Source organism: Sylvia atricapilla, chromosome 5 (genome assembly GCF_009819655.1).
Source record: "Sylvia atricapilla isolate bSylAtr1 chromosome 5, bSylAtr1.pri, whole genome shotgun sequence".
Lineage (NCBI taxonomy): Eukaryota > Metazoa > Chordata > Aves > Passeriformes > Sylviidae > Sylvia > Sylvia atricapilla.
The window spans coordinates 3,827,714-3,843,195 of NC_089144.1; the positions used below are offsets into that span (position 1 = coordinate 3,827,714).

At 40.1% G+C, this 15,482-nt stretch overlaps 1 protein-coding gene across 1 annotated transcript in view; it reads left to right on the top strand.

Moving 5' to 3' along the window:
• LOC136361252 (plexin-B2-like) overlaps positions 1 to 15,482 on the top strand; it is a 171,039-nt gene that overhangs the window by 108,736 nt on the left and 46,821 nt on the right. Inside the window, 5 exon segments of the mRNA XM_066319029.1 lie at positions 1,673 to 1,787; positions 2,471 to 2,573; positions 3,050 to 3,151; positions 8,929 to 9,021; positions 10,223 to 10,304. Coding sequence (XP_066175126.1) covers positions 1,673 to 1,787; positions 2,471 to 2,573; positions 3,050 to 3,151; positions 8,929 to 9,021; positions 10,223 to 10,304 — 495 coding nt within the window.

Sequence of the window (15,482 nt, forward strand, 5' to 3'; positions counted from 1 at the left end):
TGGAAGCACTTTTTAAGATAAGTTTCAATTCTCTTAAGGCTGAAACAGGTAAAAATCTAATTTCAGTTGCAGGGAGAGTAATTACATTAAAATCTCATCATTGAATTTTACACTAGCTGGAGTATGTCATGGTATTAGATTCTTCTAAGTGTTAAAACAACACTCTGTTATTTAGGGCCAATTCTTATTCCCTAAATATTTGGTAAAGCAGGACTTAAAGCAATGAGGTTGATAAATTTGATATATTGATGTCATCCAGCATTAAATGTAAGACTAGAAGCCTGTCAGAGAAGGAATTAGAGTAAACAAGTAATCTAGAAACAATATGACTCTCTGAGTTGGTTGCACATCTAAAAGGATGTTCGAAAGTAATAAAAGGGTGCTCAGAAACTCAGCAGACAGCAGGTGAAGGCAGGCAGCTACAACCACTCACAGAACCACTGAATTTTTAGGGGCAGAAGTGCCCTGGGGACGTTACCTAGTGTAACCCTCCTGCTAAAGCATGTTCACCTAAAGCAGATTGCACAGCATCTCGTCCAGTATGGGGTTTGGATGTCTCCAGAGAAGGAGACTTCACAACCTCTCTGGGCAGCCTGTTCCAGTGCTCTGTCACCCTCAAAGTAAAGATGGACCCTGCTGTGTCTCAGTTTGTTCCCTTGCTCCTTGTTCTGTCAGAACAGAGTCTGGCCCCATCCTTTTGACACCTGCCCTTAAGGTATTTCTATGTATGCATGGTGTTTATATATTCCTGGCAGTCCTGAGTTACTGTTAAGAAGCCCAACTGATGTTGGAAAAGACTGGGTTGCTTTGGTTGTGGTTCCTTGGTTCCAAAAGGAATTTCTAGGAAGGGTGCCATTTCTCAGTCCTGTTGTTAGGAAATCCCCTGTCATTCCTGTGAGTCTGAAATCTTCAAGGGGACCCAGTGCAGGCAGAGGTAACTTCCAGCCAAGCAGCTGATGGTCTTCCAAGAACTTGTTCAAGGAAAGCAGAGTTTGAAATTGCTCAATAGCTTGTGAAATGGCTTGTCGTAAGAGCTTAATGATTTCTGCAAAAGGTATTTCAAACAGTTTCACTCTTTAGTAATAATCCAGACAAGAAGTACATTTGTGGAGAAATCATGTATGGCAAACTCAAACTCACAAGTGCCTGTGGTAACTGTTGCAGACACTCTTGGGCATTAACCACAAAGATCACTTGCTTGAATTCACATAACATTCTTAATTCACAAATGAAAGAAGTCATTTTACATGCAGACATATTCATATTTAAGAAAATGTTTTATTTAAAATGACTGTTCTTGTGCCAGTTTTCGTCTGTGTTCAATTATGTCCTTTCTCAGTTTTCCTTGTCCTTCTAGACTCTTTAAAATTCTAGTATGATGGTAGCACCACTGAAATACACTTCCACAAAAAAAAGATATTCTCTAATTTTGCTTCTTCCCTTTTTTCTCTCTCTGCTTTTCTTCTGAAAACCGTATGCTGAAATATTTTGTAAAGCTAAAAAAAAAACCCCAGAATTTACAGACCTAAAGTCATGAGCTCCAGAGTGTCAACAGTATAGTTAAATATTTGCTTATGTCCTGTAAAATAATAAAACTGTTATCATTGTATCATTCAGCTCAAGAGCTGAAGAATTCAACAACCACTTGGATATTTTTTTTCTTTTGTGATAGATCATGTTTCGGTTCCACTTCAGTTAACCTTTGAAGAGAACAAGATTTTTTTTGCATCACATACTTACCCTTTTTATGACTGTGAAGAAGCAATGAATCTTATTGAAAATCAGCCGTGAGTATTTCAGCTTCTTGAGTGTTTAGATCCTGTGGCTTGGTGTGTTAAGTAACTGGCACCTGGATTACTCAATCCATTTCATAATTAAGCCTTTGGCATTCAAAATCTGCCAGTGTCCAAATCCTTTTTCTTACATTTTAATGGAGTTTAAAAATGGTTGAAGGGCACTTTGTGAGCCAGCCAACATAGAGCATGGAATAGAGATTTTCCTGGCACATATAATTAAGGCCAGTTCATTGTGTTGCCATTTCTGTAGCTGCTAATGTGTCTGCAGGTGAGCAAAGTGCACATCTGTGTGCCTACTTGTTCTCTGTAACAATAATAGTTTGGTGTTTTGGGTTGCAGTGCATTCAAATAGGGCAGGTGCAGCCAGCCCAAACCCTTTGTTCATCCTTATGTGTGAAGGTTGGACAAAATCACTTCCAGTCCTCTCAGGCTTGATCTCAAAGTTTTTCCCAATGCTGTGGTTTTCTGATCCTTGCTCAAATATTTATTTAAGGGATAAAATAGCTTTTGGGGAGTTCTTGAACTGTTCTTATGAAGTTTGGAGCTTAATATAGTAAGGACACTCTAACAGACTGATCTGCCCTCCATGAATAGATATGAAATTTCATTTACTTTTCTTGTTAGTGGAGGAAAAAACCTGACAATTTGTCGTGACTGCCATGTTATATTTGTAGATGCTATTCCTGTGCAAGCAATAGATGGAATTGCCAGTGGGACTGGAAGAGACATATTTGTGAAGAGTCCTCTTCAGTACAAGATGTGATTAAACAAAATATGGTAATGTTTCAAAATAAGGTTATTAGGGTTTTTATTAGAACACTGCAATATTTTCTTTGCTGGATCTCTCATATCAGTTGGTTGAATTAGAGGTATGAAAATGATTCTAAAGTTAACTCCAGAAGTGTGAGGTGGTTTTTTTTTTTAGTGACAGTGTGGGGGTGGGAATTTAAGGGTGTGATTGAGGCGGGACAGTGAGACTGAATAACTCCTGAAAGGATATTTCTGTTCCTTTTACTATTTTGCTTCAATGGGAGGAACAAGATTTCAAGGCAGGGAGAGATAATCACCCACAGCTTTGACATACGTTGCAGTCATTTTTAGCATGTCTAATTTGAAAGGGTGTAATCAAATCTGTCACTGTATTTTAAGCATGAAGTTCTTCAGAACAATCATTCTATTGTCCAAAGGCCATTGGAGCTTGTTGTGGTAAGACTTTTTATTTGTAATAACATACAAAATGTTTCTCTCCCCAGGAAGGAGAATGCCCACAGTTTCTAAACCCTGACCCGTCAATAATACCTATGGAGTACCAAACAACTGTGTATTTTGAGGGAAAACATCTAGATTATTATCGGGTAAGCAGATTAATTCAAAGCTAGCTGTCATTTCAATGTCTTTTAAACTGCATCCACACCCCTAAACTAAAGCATTAGTTCATGTGTCTTGGAGATCCTGCTTGTAATTTAAAGAAAGAAAAGAGCTACACATTCAAGTGTATTTAATATTGGTTACTGTGGTAGAGTCAACACCAAGAGAGAATCAGAGCTGGAAAAAAATACTCTTAACTACTAAAATGGAGGGGGCATTTTAAAGAATGCAATTTGGACCTGTTAAAACACTGGACAACTATTTTTCATGTAATGAAATGAGAGGAGATGTAGGAATTGTGATGCTTCACATCTTTTTCTAATGAAATATTTGGTGGGGTTTGTTGCTATTGTTCTAGAACGACATCACTCTGTGTGCTTAATTCAGTTTTCACCTTTCAAACACAAAAAGGCATTCAGACATTAAATGTTTCTTAGTTTGGATAAAATAATCTTGTGTGTGTGTGTGTGACCATCAAACCAGAAGATCAGGTATTTTCTCACCCATAGCAAAGGTTTCTCTTTCTTAGTACTTGCTTCCAGAAAAGAAATTACAAAGCTTCTAAGTCACATAGACCCCAGGGTTTTAATTGCTTTATAGTCTAGACAGAGCACAAAATTTTACTGTTAGTTGCATAAAAATAAGGCTTAAAAATAATTTTTAGGTGATAGCTCAGGCATTATTATCAGTTTCTATTCATTGTTTCTGTGTAAATGTTCACGTTTGGGGAGTGCATTGATTTCTTTAACCACTAGCCATCTATCAAGGGAAAGAAGGCTCCTCTTTTTGAGGGTTTGTTGTTTGGGGTTTTTTTCCCTTTTTCAATTTGAAGTACTGTACAGCTTCTAAATTCCTTCTATCACCTTTGCTACTCCTGCCAAGGGATGGAAAAGGGTCAACAGGCCTGAAGAGTAGCAATGTAGGAAGGTTATTCAGAGAAGTGCTAAAAGCAGCCTGTAAGCACTATATGAAGACCATGATGTGTTTCACTGCTATAGACATATATGAAAACTGGGCTATAAAAACATATGGCCAAAAAGAAACACTTTTTGTTTGAAGACCATAAAATATATGCAGACAGTGAAATGCAGATTTGGTGAATTTGGTCTGTTCTCCAGGATGCCAGAAGTGGTCCCTGGCAGGATGTCTGACTGTGTGCAACATGTGGCACACAACACCTCTCATAAACCCACAGCTCTCCTTGCTAAAAATTGAAAAGTATTCTGGAGATTATACTTGTATTTGTTTTGTTTAGCGTTGTAAAGAGCTGTTTTTCTGCCCAAGAGGAAAATCATTTCCTGCTCCCTTGAGATAACTGGAAGAGCCTTTTCTCTCTTTAGAGAAATTCAGGGCAGATGCACAATCTAGATGTGCTGAATTTGACTTCTAGTGGACCCTTTTCTTCCAAGGAGAAACAGCAGCAGGAATGCAAAAACTACTTCATCTAGTTTATTATTCTATGAATAAGCACTTTAATCTTTCTGAACTACTAGTAACAAAAGGGGAATGGAGAAAAGGCTGCTGGGTTTTTTTTTTAGTTCTGTGAGCTACCAATTGCCTTTAACAAATGCAAAGACACATCCTGTGGATTGAACACTTTGTCATGGGTAGCAATGTTTGCCAGTTTGCCTACAGAATGTATTTATTTAACTTAGAACTGGGAAGGCTTATGAGGAGTTCAGGTCTCTGTAAGAAGTCAAGGTGAATGTATAGTCCCAAAACTGGAAAGATGCTGGAGAGCAGTGAGTGTCAAATGATGTCAGAGTAATTTTTCTCGGGTGGAAGTAATGTGAAAATGTCATCTCTGTCATGGGATCAGCTCCATGTGTCCTGGTACAAAGGTGTGCTTTTAAGTCAAAACAAGAATGTCTTTAGTGACAGGACTTCAGCAGACACACACAGACACAACCAGCTACAGCTCTATACACAGACCTTTAATATATGTGATAACAGACAAATAAGGCATGAAATAGTTGTAATCATACAGGCAGTCATGCCTGTGGGGTTATGCTATCTGAAGCAGTAACTTTGATGACTGAAAGTTCATTTGAATGAAGGGCATAACTTACACTCAGCCTTTGGTAAACATTTCCTGGAAAACAGAGTGTTCAGGAGAAGCCATGGATGGATATTTTGTAGGGATTGGCCCACAGCCCAAATGCTAAATAGCATTTGGCTTCTCATGTGGAACAACTCTGCCACAGGATATGCTGGGCATTACAGCATCTTTGAAGCTAGCAGTCGTGCAGCTATGAACACATTTAAGGTGTCTATTGATTAGGACATTATATTCATTTTCCTCCTCTTTTCCTTGCCTAAATTCTTGATAGAAAAAGCAAAAAAAATAATGTTGTGATGTCACTTTGAACTACCAGGTCAGTTATCTTGGTTTAATCTGCTTTACTTAAAGGGCTGTTGCACTCCCAGCCTTGCTGTGGATGACTAAGTGCACTATCCAACATATGAGCATCTTCATCTCCAGGTGGAGATGAACACTGAAGGGATTACTTAGTGAGTAGGAGAGGTTAAATGGCTTAAAAAACTGCTGTTGCAGAACTATATCAAAACAGATTTCTATACTGGAAGTATGGAAACTGCTGTTCTTCCAGTGAGGGTGGAAGTATATTTTGTATGCTCCTCTTAACTTGTAAATGTTTAAAGTACAAAGAATAAGTCTCCTCATGATTCCCTTTCACAGGAGGGAAATAGCCTAAAAGAGGAGGAGCTGTTCACTGTTCTTCTGCCCCTCCTTCCCCTGAATGAATTTCAGTAGGAAGGAGAGATAAATCCAAGCTGTTGTCATTCTTGTGGGAATAGCCCCATCCAGGACAGGCAGAGGGAGGGAAGTTTAGTACTGATCAGTCATATTGCATGCAATTTCTGAGAGGCATTCTCCAGCTGAGACCTTGAAAGATTGGCACAGTAGGAGAGACAGATGTACTCACATCAAGATAACCCTATTAGCCCGCCAAAGATTTTCGTTAAAAGTAATTTCCCATTTGAATTTGTCTTTATCATGTGTGTCTGATGTTTAACCTGCTTCCTAGTGTTTGCTACACATCTCTTGTACCAAAACTACTGACTGTGAGCTCCGTTGCCTTCTGCTCAAGAGCCTGGTACAGCAACTCCTAATTTCAATGCACTCCAGGTATCAGCTGTCACACATACCAAAGCTTTCCTCCTCTCCCAGAGCCTGCTGTTAGGCATGTGGGAAAGCCTTACACAGGAGCAGCAGAATTGGAACAGTTTTAAAAAACACATGTTATATTAAAATATGTGGGGCAGGAAAAAATAGCATTCCTATTAAAAAATATTTGTAAGGAGGTGCTCTAAAACTTGCACTGTATAGATGTTTTCTGTAAAGCAGAATGGGCTGTATATTTTCAGACAAGGCTTTTCAGAGCTCAGTCAGTATTTTATTTTCTATATGTAGCTTCCTAGAAGGAAAATGTAAAAGGTTTGTTTTCTTCTATAAAATAACCACCCAGAGCCTCGAATCAGATCCCGTGTCTGGTTAAAAGACGTTGTCCTCCTCAGCCCCAAACCTTGGTGGGCTCATGTCCACTGCCCAGCCTGTCACAGTGAAGGTGCAATAGAAAACCTTTCCACTGCATTAATTAGATAAACCTAGTGACCCTAGTGGCCTAAATCTTGTGATTCCAACATTGAAGAAGTAGCTACAAATAAAAAAAATAAGATGCTCATACCCAAGACTTAGACGATAGCAGAAGAAAATGTACTCAACCTTTGGAGCAGAAAAGAGGAATTGAGTAACCATCATTTTTTTTGCTGTGTGCACCCCAAGAGTCAGATGGGTCTGGTCAAAACCAGGGACTAGTTCTTTACATCCACAGTGAAGCTCTCAAGAAGTTCAGCAAGGCCACTGAGAATGTCCTGCACCTGGGTCAATGCAGAGTGGGGGTTGAATAGATTGAGAGTTGCCCTCAGGACTTGAGAATGAAACATTAGATGTGAGCTGGCAATGTGCATTTGCAGCCCAAAAAGCCAATAGTATCCTGGACTGCATCAAAAGAAGTGTGGGGAGCAGGTCAAAGTTTAGAGATTTATCTTCCTCTAGTCCACTGTCCTGAAACTTCAGCTGGACTACAGCATCCAGCTCTGGGGTTCCCTGTACAAGAAGGATGTGGACTTGTTGGAATGTGTCCAGAGACAGAAAAATGATCAGAGAGGGAGTGAGACAGAATTGAGGTGGTTCAGCCTGGAGAAAGCTCCTGAGAGATCTTTTTTTAGACTTCCAGTATATAAAGGGGGCTTACAAAAAAGATGGGGAGGCATTTTACCAGGCTCTGTAGGGTCAGAAAAAGGAGCAACATTTTTTAAAGTGAAAGAGGGTAGTTTGAAAAAGAAGTCTTTTGCAATGGGGGTGGTGAGAGACTGGAACAGGTTGCCCGAGAAACTTGTGTGTACCCTATCCCTAGAAATGGTCAAGGCCAGGTTGTATGGGGCTCTGAACAACCTGGTCCAGGGAAATATGTCCCTGCCCACATCAGGACTGTGGGAACAGATGGGCTTTGAAGGTCCCTTCCAACCCAAACCATTTTGTGAGTCTGTAAAGGTGAAGGTTGTCTTGTCCCCAAGTGAGTTGTGATTTCCTAAGTCTTTATGGCAGATACAGCTGGTTTATAGCTGCACAAATAATTTGGCTTAACAGACACCAGCTCGACCAGCCCAGCTCAAAGTTAGCAAGTCCCTGAACACAACAACAAGAAGTCAGATTCAAACCCAAACAGAGGACCTCAGCCAACCCCTTTGAAGCACAAATACACCATTATCATTGGCTAAGCAGACTTGAAACCCTTAACCAACCATGTCTATGAGCACAAAAAATTTAAAAGCTCTATAGAAGGAACTGGCAGACAATAAACATGGGCTGTTGCTACACGATCTCAGTGTGTTAATGTCACATCTGTGTCTCCAACTCCACAGCGAAAAGTCTTTATCGACATTGCTGTCTGAAAATATTCTTGATGCTCACTTTTTTCTGATATTCTTTTAGCAAAGCTGTTTGCATGTCTGTCCTACAGGCAGGAGAAAATCCCAGCACAGGAACAATGCAATGGGATGAGGTTTTTAGCCAGCTAAGTTCTTTGACTGAATCACAGAACAGCCGAGCTGAGGGTTTTGTCAGTGCAGAAGGTCAGTATGGGCTATGGACTTAAGACAGGAATCAATAGATTTAGGATCTAGGGAGAAGAGAGGGGAAGAAGATGTCTAGGAGGTAGGAATACCCTTAAATTAGTGCTGCCATGGAAGACTGTCCTATGAAAATACAGCTGGAGTCGTGGTGAGGCAGGAGGAAGTCAGCAAGAGCCGAGAGATGTTCATTCTCATTTCCCATGCCACACGTGCATTGATGCTCTGCCCAGAATCCCTACAGAGAAAACCTTTAAGGCAGAACTCACACAGCTCTGTTAATAACACATCTGATGTGTGAAGCCATCCAGTATTCACCTCTCTTAGCTTTCTCTAAATGCTCCCTAAAACAGAGTGCTATATATGATCTTGCTTTCCTTGAACTTCTTGGTGTGCCTGCCCTGAATGAATGTTGGAGGAGTGCAGCAAAGTCACAGATTGCTCTGTCTCAGCTTCTCACTAGCATTGTTTGAGAAGATGACTATAACCAGTTAAGCCTTCTTCATTTGTGTTAGATTACTTCCAGTGCTGAACAGGGTATTGCCTGATGGTATTTTACTATGCTTGGTGATGCAATACAAATTCTAAACTGAAATTTTCTCATCCTTAGGGTAAAAAATTTATTGTTGGAAACAGCCAATTTGAATTTGAGGCTTCTGTTGATGAGTCAGATGAAGGAAAATTTTCATTCGTGAGTAAAGAGGTAAATGTAAAAATATGATTTTCCTACCAAATATACTCAGTTCTTCTTCTTAACTGTTCCAGTAGCCACATGTGTCCAGAATTGTACAGGTAATACAGGTTTCCCTCAGAAAATAAAACCACCTCTAATGGAGATTCTCCTTTGGCAGTAGTAGTCAAAGGCTGCAGTTTTGGCTCAGAGCTCCTGAAGTCTCCCCTCAAAACCCTCAGTCTTGCTCCTGGATTTCTCTACCTGTGTAACCCATGGAATCACTGAAATGTCTCTAGAGGAATTTGAGACCACTACTGTTTAATTCTTCACTCTTTTTGCAATCTAGTTAAATGATTGAGGATAAAATGCAAGAATTTCAGTGCTCTCACTCTCCACATTCCCATTTAATTATCTATATAAATTATTATTATTCATTATGGGAATGGTAAGAATGGTAACAATATGTGTTTGCTTGACTACCTAGTAGTTACGCTTCTTTCACTCTTGCTTGTTTTACCGAGAAAGAAAATAACATTTTAAAAATAGTGTCTTTTCTAAGCTCCAAGTTCGACTCACAAATGTTATGCTGACTTTAAACTTTATGCCTTACAAGCTCACTAACTAGTTTTGAGAATTAATGAGCATTTCTGCATCATCTGTGCCTAGCACAAAGCATTTGCTTTATCAAGCGTCTGTTTTTTTATTTGTTCTTCTTGTTTCCCAACAATTGTCATTGCTGCTCTTTCGGCATGAGCAGAAGCTCATGTCTTGGAGCATGTGAACCTTTGTGATTTGGCTGTAAATTTAGGAGGCTGCCCTGTAAAAGATGCAAGAGATTTCCCCTCCATGTGGTGCGAGTCTGCTGTGCCCACAGAAGTAATGGGGCCAGATGGTGTGGGAAGGGAGAACTCAGCAGGGTCAGCAGCTATACTTACTGCCTCTGAACAGCACTTTTGCTGCTTAGAAACTTATAACCAAATGTAAATTAAATTAATGAAAAGCGAGTGTTCAGATATTGCTGTCCCTTGGTACTTGAAAATTCTGATTGTGAAGGATTAGGTTCATTAAAACATTTTTCTATAAATGTATCTGCCCGAGATGAAAAAAGGCCAGAAGGCTTGGGAGAGTTTTAAAACCTTCACGAGTCTGATTATTGAGAATCATATGAAATGCATGAAATTAACCTTGCCAAATGAAGGTATAAATATCTCTATTATATCATCTTTTCTAGTTCTCCTATAGTGCAAATGAGACCCTACAACTTAACTTATCCATAAAAACAGATAAGGTCAAGATTGACAGCAAACTAATGGGTAAGTATGAAATATGGGATTAAAGGGAGATTAATTACAGTAAGCAGAAATCTATTCCTTCATAATTTGAAGCTTTGTTAATAAGAATGTTTGTAGGTTTTACTGGTTGGGGTGAAACCATTAAATCTGACGGACCAAAAGTTATTAATATTAAACTGATGCATTAAACATCAGTGTTGTTCAGCAAGTTTGCTGGTGACACCAAGCTGTGTGGTGCAGCTGACATGCTGGAGAGGAGGGATGACACCCAGAGGGACTTTGGTGGGCTTGAGAGGTGGGCCAACAGGGCCAAGTGCAGGGTCCTGGCACGTGGGTTGGGGAAATCCCAAAGACAAATAGAAGCTGGAATATGAAAGGATTGAGAGCAGCCCTGCAGGGTGTGAAAAGCTGGACCCAGCAATGGGTGCAGGGCAGAAAGCCAGGCACATCCTGGGCTGGATCTAAAGCAGCATGGGGGGATTCTCTCCCTCTACTCCACTCTCATGACACCCCATCTGGAGGGCTGCATCCACCTCTGGATACCCTGCCACACAGGGATGACATAAGGACATGGACCTGTTGGGATGAGTACAGAGTAAGAAGGGCCACAGAGATGATCAGCAGGCTGGAGCACCTCTCCTTTGAGGAAAAACTGAGAGTTGGGGTTCTCCAGCCTGGAGAAGATTCCAGGGAGATCTTACTGCAATTTTTCAGTTCTTAAAAGTGGTTTATAAAAAGGATAAGGATAAGCTTTTTTTGCAAGGACCATTGCAATAGAACAAGGGGTAATGGTTTTACACTGAAAGAGGGTAGATTTTTAGACTAGATATAAGGAAGAAGTTTTTTACAGTGAGGCTGGTGAAACACTGGCACAGGTTGCTGAGCCGCTTTCAGCTGGGGTAGAGTTAATTTGCTTCACAGTGGCTAATGCAGGGCAATGTTGTGGCTACCAGAGAGATGGTAGATGCCCCACGCCTGGAAACATTGAGGTTCAGGCTGGATGGGCCTCTGTGGAGAATCACAGAATATCCTGAGTTGGATATTCAAGGATCATAAAGTCCAACTCCTGTACACAGGACAATCTCAAAATCACTTTATCTAGTTGAAGATGTCCCTGCTCTTTGCAGAGATTTGGACTAGGTGACCTTTAAAGGTCTCTTCCAACCCAAAGTATTCTGATTTTATGATTCTGTGATTTTCAAGATTGCTTTTGCTCTGAAGTGCAATCCTAATAGCAAAGCTTCCCAATTCATACTTAAGTTGGAAAATTAAATACTTAAGTATTTTAATTTTTTTTTTCTTTCAATGATCTTTTCCCTTCCTCAATGAACTTTCCTTGTCCAAGAGCAGAAAGAGGATCCTTGTCACATCCACTCACATGTATTTCACCTGAAATCCCATGTCTTAGCTGTGTCACAGTTCAGGCAGGTTCTGCAGTCCCTGTGTCAGCTGGCAATCAAGAAAACACAGAAACATTCAGTGCTTTCAGCTCATTACTCTATTCATTTATTTCTATTAAAAATAAATTAAAAATTATAGCAGACTTGATCCCGGATAAAAATCTCTTTATGAATATAAATTTCATTTCTTTTCAACATACGATAATGAAGCAATTATGTCTGTAAGCCTAATCCAGAGCTGAGGTAAGAAAGCTTTTAAGATCAATGGAGCAGCATTGAGGAGCTGAGACCTACCTTACACATTTTTGGACTGGCATTTAGGGCAGAATATTGCAAAAAACCATGAGGCAACCCTCTTGTTACCTGCATGATGGGTCAACATCAGGAAAATACTAGTGCCCCAAGTAATTTCCTCTGCAGAATAAATCTTCAGACCATCTTTTTCCAATTGTGCAATATTTAAATTTATTCCCTTTCATATTGGCAGCATGAGCTATCTTCTAAAAAGAAGATTTTCCTTATGGTTCTGTGTGCAGTGTTAAAAGACTTAAAAGAGGACCTGGCATGAATGTTACAGGGAGGTCATATTTCAATCTCACACTGTCTTAATTTCCATTCCAAAGGCTGTCATGTTTAAAACAGCGGAATTTTGACCAAATATTCCCAACATCTTTTTTCCAAGTCAGGAAAAACATTAAAAACAAAACAAAAAATAGCTAAATTATTAAAGAAATGTTATCATTCAAATTGGAATATAGAACACTTCCAAGTGCAGAACTGAAAAATCATCAACAGATGTCTCTTTTTAGTATAAAAGGGATTTTTTAAAATCCTAATTCTTTCTGACTTTCACACTCCCTTGCCATATGAAACCCAGACCGTAATGTGTTTTTATGCATCTTGAAAAGAATTAGCTTTGGCTCTATGGCTGCTGCTGAGAAGCACCTTTGAACCTGCCAGTGAAAGAACCTTTTCTTTGTATGACACTTAGTGAATACTAAGTTATGATAGCATTTTTACATCTCGAGCCATCAGGGGTTCTGAACAGTGTGAAATCCAATATATCCCTTTTATCCTTTGTCCTTTTTATCGATGATATCACAGCTGGTATCTCAAGGTGATGGAGAAGAGTCTGAATCTAATGAGTAGCTTGCTGCTGGTACATATAATGAGCTGATCAGTGAAAAAAGGGGAGTGGTCGATGCTTTAAGGCTGTGGCTTTCTTCATTGCATTTATGCAACTGGATGTGAGGGACATCAAGACTTTGCAGTGCTGACATTGTTTAATTCACCCCATTGAAGGGTGGAGTCAGAATCCCTGTCCAGCCAATGAAGGATAATAAAGTAATTCAGTACACATATTCCCATGCTGTACCTGGTGGCCATGTGGTCACCTGGGTGGGAAATGTGAGGTTTAGGAAGCCAAGGGGAAGATTTGCTCAACAATTTTATTCTGTTGAAGTGTGTGTGCAGTAGCAATCTCTCAGAGCACTGGAATAAGAAAGCAATCTGGTTCCTGTAGAAGCAATTCACAGTGAGGAAACTTTTCCTTGCCACTGTCCACAAAGCAAACACAGGGAGCACGGGCTGTCAGTCTGGTGCTTTTCCCCAGCACTGTGTCTGCATCCAATACACAGAGTGGATAACTGACACACAAACTGCAGGAAATATTCCTTGGTTTATGTTTATTGCTTGGTGCCTTCCATATTGATGTGCTCAGTTTATGAAGAAAATTGTGCTACCCCTGCTTAGTGTTCATCAGTTGTTGGAAGTTCAAGATAGAGATTGAATCAAATGGCTGCTCTTCCTCATTGATTCCTTTTTACAAATGCCAAAGCCCCTCAGTTTTGTATACGCATCTAATGGTACTTGAGCTGATTTTGTGCTTGTAAAGCTACTTGAAATCAGGTGGATAGGCTGACTAGAGGTAAGGAAGGGTTAAACCAAGCTTCATCATTGCATTAACTCTTCATTGCAAGGGAAGGAAAAAAACCTTATTATCTTAAAGACTAGCTGTGAAACTGAGTGCTGAGGGTTTAAAGCATACAGCATTTAGGGGGAAAGTTCCTGTATGGGGTTACATGTTCTCCTGCAAGTGGCAGAAGGTAGCCAAGGTTTGGGTATCTGCAATGTTGTTCATGCCTATCAGGCAAATAAGGCCACTGCTTAAAAATAATGGAAAACTAGCATACTCATTTTACTATTTCATATCACTAGAAAACTGACATGGTAGTCTTTTGGAAGTACATTTCAGAAGCACTTCTGCTGCTGTTATCCAGGAAGATACCAAGTGTGTTGAAATGTTACTGACTGGAGGGTGTTTTTTGCCAGTGTCTTTCTTAAAGTCCTGTTCCTCTGAGAGTAAAGGCTAGTTTTAAATAGACTCTTTTAATGGCCTTTACTATGTGCATCTCAAAAGGATTTACTCTTGTCCACATCTGTTTACTTTCCTTCATTTCCTGCATCTTTAAGTATGAACCTCGTTTGAAAAAAATCCAGTGTCACTAAGGCTACTGTTTCTTGAGACTTAATGAGGGGAAGATGTTGAGTCTCTGTCTTGTGTACCCCATTCCCACCTGTAAGCACATTTATCTCTTGAAAGAGCACAGGAGGAAACCTAAAAAGCTTTCTGCTGTTCTGTTAAGTTGATTTACAAGACTCAAAAAGTGCCAGAGCCCAGTGGCAGAAGGTAAGATGCTGCATGGCCAGAAATACAGAGCAGCAAAGAGTAGAGAAAAGCAGGGGAAAGAAGGAGCAGAAAAGCAGGCAGCAAGATGTTTTCCTCTTTACAATAATTGTCTCACCTGTCCAGGGAGGCACAGCACTCACATGCTGGGGAATCTGGGCAACTTGCACACTTTGCCTAGGGAAATATGTGGTAGCATCTTTTCAGTCTGTTTTCTTCTGGGCTGGTTGTCAAGTGTGTCTCCCTGTGGTTTTTGCAAGCCCAGGCTCTCCTTACAGGCTCTCCTTGTTGAACCACCAATATATGTCTCAAGGCCTCATATCTATTTGGGAAAATTAGTTTTATTCAGTGACTGTGCATCATGCTAGAGATGGATGGTGGCCAAAACAAGCTTACTGTCTGGGACAGTTGGTCTCTGCTCCATCAGCAAGAGAGGTTTGACTATCAGACTTAATTTCTTGGCTCAGAAAAGCTAAAACTAATCACCACTGCAGAAGGAGTAAGGTGTACATCAGGATGACAGTTCCAGACAAAAGGGAAAACAAAAGCAGGAAAGCAGAGAAGAATGAAGATACGCAGAGGTATTAACTTGAACAAAGGTTAACATTTTATTAAGTGTTAACTCCCTATTTGTTTCAGGCATGAGTGATGATTATGGAAAGTCCCAAATGTCCTGGGAACAGCCTACAAAGGCAACTCTCTTCCTTTAATTCTGCAACTGGCAGAGGTCCCATGCCAGCTGATGTCCACCCCTACTGACACCCATGCAGAGTTTATACCTTCCATATCTGAATTTGGATGCTCCAGGAGGACCTGAATTAATCTTTAAACAGTTGTATGTGTTATTGAAGTTAGTCAGAGTAAGGACTTCGTACTTGAATGTTTTGACAGTGCCTGAGTGACAAAAATATATTTGCAGAGTAGTCATACTCTGCACATGGATAAATGTCAGGCTTTTCCACAGAGGAAAAATAAAATTTTCTCTCAGCATCATTCAGGGGTTAAGTACAGACTGTACATATTACTCACATGACTCCACTGAACTTTATACAGAGGGTTAGTTTTCCTTCCTAAAGGACACTGAACATCCTTGAAACAGAGAGAAATGTCTAA